At 29.2% G+C, this 6,668-nt stretch overlaps 2 protein-coding genes across 2 annotated transcripts; one reads left to right on the top strand and one right to left on the bottom strand.

Moving 5' to 3' along the window:
- Positions 1–1,691: 1,691 nt before the first annotated feature.
- LOC109855964 (magnesium-dependent phosphatase 1-like) lies at positions 1,692–2,793 on the top strand. Its single transcript, XM_020430718.1, has 4 exons — positions 1,692–1,967; positions 2,112–2,169; positions 2,244–2,465; positions 2,539–2,793. The coding sequence occupies exons 1-4, from the start codon at positions 1,931–1,933 to the stop codon at positions 2,699–2,701; spliced, it is 480 nt and encodes a 159-aa protein (XP_020286307.1). The 5' UTR covers positions 1,692–1,930; the 3' UTR covers positions 2,702–2,793.
- Positions 2,794–2,853: 60 nt separating this feature from the next.
- Positions 2,854–4,596, bottom strand: LOC109855963 (probable DNA primase large subunit). Its single transcript, XM_020430717.1, has 4 exons — positions 4,196–4,596; positions 3,861–4,123; positions 3,223–3,788; positions 2,854–3,109 (listed from the first exon to the last, which is right to left on the bottom strand). Exons 1-4 carry the CDS (start codon positions 4,393–4,395, stop codon positions 2,870–2,872), a joined length of 1,269 nt encoding a protein of 422 aa, XP_020286306.1. The 5' UTR covers positions 4,396–4,596; the 3' UTR covers positions 2,854–2,869.
- Between the last annotated feature and the right edge of the window lie 2,072 nt (positions 4,597–6,668).

Below are 6,668 nucleotides of genomic sequence, written 5' to 3'. Positions count from 1 at the left end.
AAAAAACGTGCGGTTTATTCACGTGTGAAGGCTGTATAAGTATATATGTTGTAGCATAAGCATATGTGCAATACGTGCATGCTGTGTATGAACGATTGTGTTTGATGCTGTAGGTTTCATTCGGTCGTGGACTATTCGCTTGCGTGCATAAGTAGTATGTACATATACTTACGCTCATGTGTATTTTCGCAGTTCGTTTGTTGTGTGCGTGAGAGAAGTATCTATTTTAAAAGCAGTTTACGTAGGTTTTATAGATGGGATATGTTACGTGACATAATCAGGCACATATTCATGATGATAAGTTTTGTCTGTTTGGTGTTTTTGTAGCGGTCGATTTTACAAATTTTGAAATATCGAGCATACAAGTTTAATAAAGTTCGTAGTTTAAAAGATAGTGATATATATGTAATAAAGATACACACATTGGAAGTGCAAGGTGAAGTAATATAAATGGGTTTTTACAATAAGATTTTATAACAGTTAGTCTCAAAGTTTTAGTTAAAGAGTAAAAAAGAAATAGGAAAGTTATTATGTTTGTTGATTGTAAAATTAAAGTTTTGAACATTATATTATATCGATAAAAAATGATTTTACCTAACATATTAGTTAGTTTGTGAAAGTCACTTGTTCTCGATGTTTCAAATTCCATTAAAGCGACAGGTTTGTTTACCCTGTGTGCGTCAAAATCTACGCTTGAATTGCGCCAGAAATTGCAAAGCTTTAGAATATCGTCATTATTTTGCGAAAGATAATTAGACCTTAACTTTGTTTATTATCTTTAGTGTTTATTATATTATCTATTTTTTTCGTGTTTAGTATATTATCTATTTTTTTATATTTATTATGTTATCTATTTTCTTTTCGTGTTTACTTTTTTTTGAGTTTTATGATTTTGTATTTTTAGCAGAGAGAAGAATGCGGAGAGCGGCTAGGGTCAGGTGTCGATTTGACAGTTGGACTCGTGCACGTAGCACGGAATAGAACCATGTCAATGTTTGGACATAGTGTACGCACCGACAAGTCGTTCGTGGATATGGCTACGTAGTTGCCAATGTGCACCACTTGTGGACATTGCGTTGACTTACAGGGTAGAAAAGCTATTAAGCCTGTTCTACATTGATCGCAAACGCAAATGCAAAGAACATATCTGGTAGAATTGACTAATCGTATTGATCAAATCAGCCAATTGACCAGCGTGATTAGTCAATTCTACGACATCTAGTCCTTGCGTTTGCTTTTGCGATCAATGTAGAACCGGCTTGAAGCTTGTGGCCAAATTTTGATTGGCTTTTGCAATCGCATCCACGAAAATACAACCAGAGAGAAGACTGAGAGCGGCTAGGGCCATATAATGGCTAGTCTACAATGGGAGTAGGCAATATAAAGTAAAAAGTAAAAGGTTTTTGGAGTTCTTTTATTTTTGTCTATACAAGTAATTATTTAGCGTTTTTTAACACACGTCTTTCATTAGCTAACAGTAAGGCAGTAGGCAGTGCGAAATGGGAATTGCCCATTTCGTAATTCCCGTTGTTTCTTCACCGAAAAATAGTTTACTCTCTACTTCTACAGCCTTACTACCTTCATTGTAGACTAGCCATTAGGGCCATTGCACGTGAAAAAATTTTAACCGTAACCGTAAGGTCGTAAGTAATTCATCCAATTACAGACTAATGTTATCCTACATTAGCTGGAATACTGACCAGCGATTGGTCGATTTGCTTACGACCTTACGACTACGTCGTTTACTACTAAACTTTTGCCACGTGCAATGGCCTTTATGGAGCTGGCCGCTCTCAGCTCTCATTCTGGTCTTCTCTCTGATACACGTCATTGATACAGTTGTCAAAGGCCAGTAATCATAATCGGATGTAATACGTTTTTTCTGAGAATTAGGAAATTAAATTTTACTCGAACCAGCAATAGCGCACAAATGGAGAGAAAACCGAAAGTTATTGTCTTCGATTTAGGTACATATGTGCAAAATTATTAGTTGTGGGAGATCTTTTCATTTCTTTATATAACAAAGTTTCTGTAACTTTAATTTCTTTTCTCTTTTTACCGTAAGAAATTACTTAAAATAATGAAAAAAATAGGATAATAAATTTTTCCAGATTACACTTTATGGCCATTTTGGGTTGACACTCATGTAGATCCTCCATTTAAAAAAGGGTTTGTTTATTTTTACTAGAAATTGGACCAAACAATTATTGTATTTTAATATGTTAAGGAAAATACAATTTTAGATCACATGATAAGATAGTAGATGCACATGGTAAAACTGTGCAATACTACACTGATGTACCAGATATATTAAAACAATTATCAGAAGAAGGATATGAACTTGGTGTAGCATCGCGTACATCAGAAATAAAGGGTGCTAATCAATTATTAGATCTATTTGGATGGAGAAAATATTTCAAATATATTGAAATATTTCCTGGTAGCAAAGTCACACATTTTTTTAAGTAAGTCTTGTGCAAAAATATTGACTGTTAAGTACAACAATGATAAAATTAAAACTTAATATAATATTTTCAGTATTCAAAAAAATTCTCAAATCGATTTTAAAGATATGATTTTTTTTGATGACGAATCCAGAAATATTGTAGAAGTTGGAAAACTTGGAGTACATGCCGTGTTAGTTAGAGATGGTGTAACTAGGCAAGTTATAAAAAGTGCTTTACAATCATTTAATAATTGATAAACTTTAATAATTCATAACTATTGTGTAATATGTACAAAATATTTTTGAGTTAATAGAAATCTTGATAGAATAGAAAGTTTTAAGTTTTAAATTATATAAATTGTAATATATAAATCTCTATATGTAAAATATAAAAATATGTACATATATATATATATATATATATTAATTAGTAAGTTTTTTATAATACTGTACTGGATTTGTGATGATACTGTCATTAATATTGTCTTTAACCGTAAGTCTCCGAAATGTTGTACAAAGAACTTCTGGTCTCTTAATTGAATCATTATTTAGAAACGTTTTCATTTGATCTTCTGTTACTGAAGTTTGTAAAAGATTTCTGAGTGTATCTGTATCAAAGTTGTTGAAGGGACAACCACCTTCATATACTCCACTAACACCAGCCTACAATGTATAGTGGAAATTTAATAAACAATTTATTCTGCTTTCTTATGATTATATAGTATTACTTACGAAAAAATATGTACACACAAAAAAGAAAAAATTTTTATACTTGCCCAAATTAAATTACAATTAGGTGTTTTATAATTTCTTCGAGATCCTTCTAAGCCATACATATGTCTGATGCTATATACAAATTTTTTTTCATTGGATTGCCAATTATGTGAACATGTAGAAGTACAAGTATGTGGCTTGGAATATTCCTGTTTCCAAAAAATAATTGCATCTTCTAGATTCATCCCAATTTCTTTGAGAAAAAGACTATAATGTAAACGCGCGTAATGACTAAGTCGGTGCCTATTTCTTAATACAGAATGCAAATGTTGCATACACAAAGGAAATTTCTGTACTTCAGTATCTATGTTATCAATAGTTATATTTCCATGATTAGTACCCTTCTTGAAAAGATATAAATCAACTTTCCGCTGTAAAATAGTCAATCTAAGATCATGTTTTATAGTATGCTGAGCTTGTTTCCTCGTAATATTCAGCTCATTAGTTATATAGCTACTAAATAATGACTGAAGTATTTTTTTCCAATTTGAACAATATGTAATAACACTCCCATTCTTAAGCTCTAGTTCTCTTTCTTTTATCAGATCTGGTAATGTTTCGAATCTTACTGAAATTTACAATAAATAATACTGTTTATCTTCAAGTGACATTTAAATATTGTTATATCTCATTGTTGTACCTTTATATTGAAAATCATTACAGTTGTGACAATTTGACACCAAATGTTTAAAAACTAAGGGATTTGAATAAAATTTGCATAACTCAATCAGAGTTATTTCTGTTGTATTCTTCTCATGTTTAAATAATTGCAAGTTCCATATAATTTGTCTTAGTAATTTGTGTAAATGTTTAGGTAATATATGATCTAATCTATGTTTAAATAACAATGATTCTTTGCTTATCCAGTAGGTATATAAATCTGATGATACACAGGCTAATAATCTAAAACAAAGAATTAAAACATTTGTAATTCTAATGATAATATAAAATATTATCATTTGATATTTTACTTACCGTAACATAAAATGTCCAATTTTATCGTAAGTAGAATTTTCTACTAAATATTCAAAATTTCCATCAAATTCACTAATAGTGTCTTCATACAGATGCTTTAAATAATTTAATCTGGACAAGACGCAATCCTCTAAAATGTAAAGAGGTATTTCTCCATTTGGTGGTATGATATAAAACATGTCTATGTCCGTGTTAATCATAATAATGATAGCTCCAAAACTTATATAGTAATTGTATTTTATCTGACAGTACCGATCAATGAATTTATGCTTCGACACATTTTTGCATAAAACATAAGAATCTGGCAAAAAAGTGTCGCGAAGCGAGTTAGTATAGAAGTTAGTATTAAAGTATCAAAGTTTTAAATGATGACTCAGGTTAGGAAATCTGTCATATTGATTGAAAAAGTACAGCACTGTATAGCACTAAATTTGTCCTCACTCACAAATTCAATTTTTAATCAATTTTCATACATATAGGTACTAAATAATAAATTAAAGAAAGTATTCTCTTTTCTTCACTTAATATAAAACAAAAATTAATTTTTATAAGATTATTAATAAAATTACATATATATTATTAATATATAATTATGTATAATTTTTTAAAAGCTTTACTGAATAGAATATTCTATTTTTTTAAATTAATATAACAATGATATTGAAATTCATTGATATTTTATGACATAAAGTTATTAGAAGTAAAGTTAATTAAAAGTAACAAAAAGTAATTAAATTTAATATCAATTGTTTTATTTTTAAAATTAATTTTCTAAAAAAAACTAAAACTCGCACGAAAAACTTTTATTCTACATTTCCAACTTTTTTATCTACATTTTCAATTATTCACTTTTTCTCGATGTACACGCTTTGCTTTGCTTATACGTAACTAAAAGTATTTATGTGTGTGTTTCGACTATATGTAATAACTCACATACTAAATATATATCGTCGAATAGGAAAGTTTTACGTTTAGATATGAAATTTACTATAGGAAAGTTCTATTGTTATGGTCGAAACATATCTAAATACTTTTAGTTATGTATAAACAAAGCAAAAAACGTGAATATTTCGATTTTTGCAAACAATGCACGACCGTCTTTTATAGTGAATAAACACTATCCATATTAGGCTCGTGTTCATGTCGCCAGAACTTCAATGGTCAGATGAGAACTAGTTCATTCAACGCGACTTGCATTTGTGAAAATTCGAATTTTTATTTGAATTAATTCTGGAGGTCCGATAACAGCTTTCAACCGATAAACGTGATTGAAAGAAACCGGTCCAAAAAAATTCCAAAAAGATGGAAGTAAGATTCATATTCAAGACTTTCACAGATTCAGTTTCTACACCGCGAGATCGTTGAGCCAGTTCTACTTTTATATGTGATATATGTAAAATATTATGCTACTATTATTCATATAGTTTTTTTTATAAATTTTTTTACTTGTTGTTTACTTTTATACTGTAAAAACTATTTATATTGTGTTTTGCGTTATAAATAAAGAAAAACTTAAACGTGTAATGCAAATTTTATAATCTTGTTTTAGAAAATCATAATTGTTAACAGTCTTATAGGAAAATAATCAAAACGTAACAAAATGTAAATCTGTGTACAGAAGAGCAAACTTATAGGAGAATCATATGTATGGAAGTGAGGGAACCTTTATAAAATAATAATAATGTGACTTTATTCGACCGTTTAATATAAATAAGATTTTATCGATGTGCTTTTTTTTTTAAATTAGATATAATGGATAATGAAACTTACAAGTTGCATGTTTTCTTTTTTAATGAGAATATACACGTATAAGTTATATAAATGTGTTCAGGTGTTTACGATGCACAAAAATTTACGGATTTCGCTGAAACTTATTCGCACTGTACACACGCGATTGATCGAGCTGAGTTTAGTTGTGAATAACTATAGTTGAAATTTTTAATAATTTGCTTTGTGAGACGAGATGCGAGAGTTTGATCTGTTATTTCTGATCGTTATTATAACTTAACGATTTTATCTGTCTATGAATTATTGATTGCATTAATGGATTGTGCATCTTAAATATTTCTATTATAGCAAAGATAATCAAAGAACAGCACACATCGCACTTCGCGATTTTTTTTTTTTCGTCAGGGATACACTTTAATTGTTATCAAGTGTCGTACATGTGACTAGTTGGATTCTAAATGTATCATATATATATATATAATATGTATATACACACAGCTACTGGTGTGTGTGAGTAACATGTATACTTTTATGATTTGTCCCTTAATTGTGTTGTCTTTATAATACAAATAATTTCTAGATCGTTGTACATTGTTACATTACCGATCCGCCTTTATGCGAAATTTACTTACATCTCTCTTCGAATTGTTGTTCTTACGCACTAAGTAAAATAGATATATTATAAATACTTGTATTTATATATATATTTATATATATATATATATATATACTTCTTTTTTTCTGT

Source organism: Pseudomyrmex gracilis, unplaced genomic scaffold (assembly GCF_002006095.1).
Source record: "Pseudomyrmex gracilis isolate BER0280 unplaced genomic scaffold, ASM200609v1 scaffold_103, whole genome shotgun sequence".
NCBI lineage: Eukaryota > Metazoa > Arthropoda > Insecta > Hymenoptera > Formicidae > Pseudomyrmex > Pseudomyrmex gracilis.
This window is presented reverse-complemented; position numbering and strand designations above follow the sequence as displayed.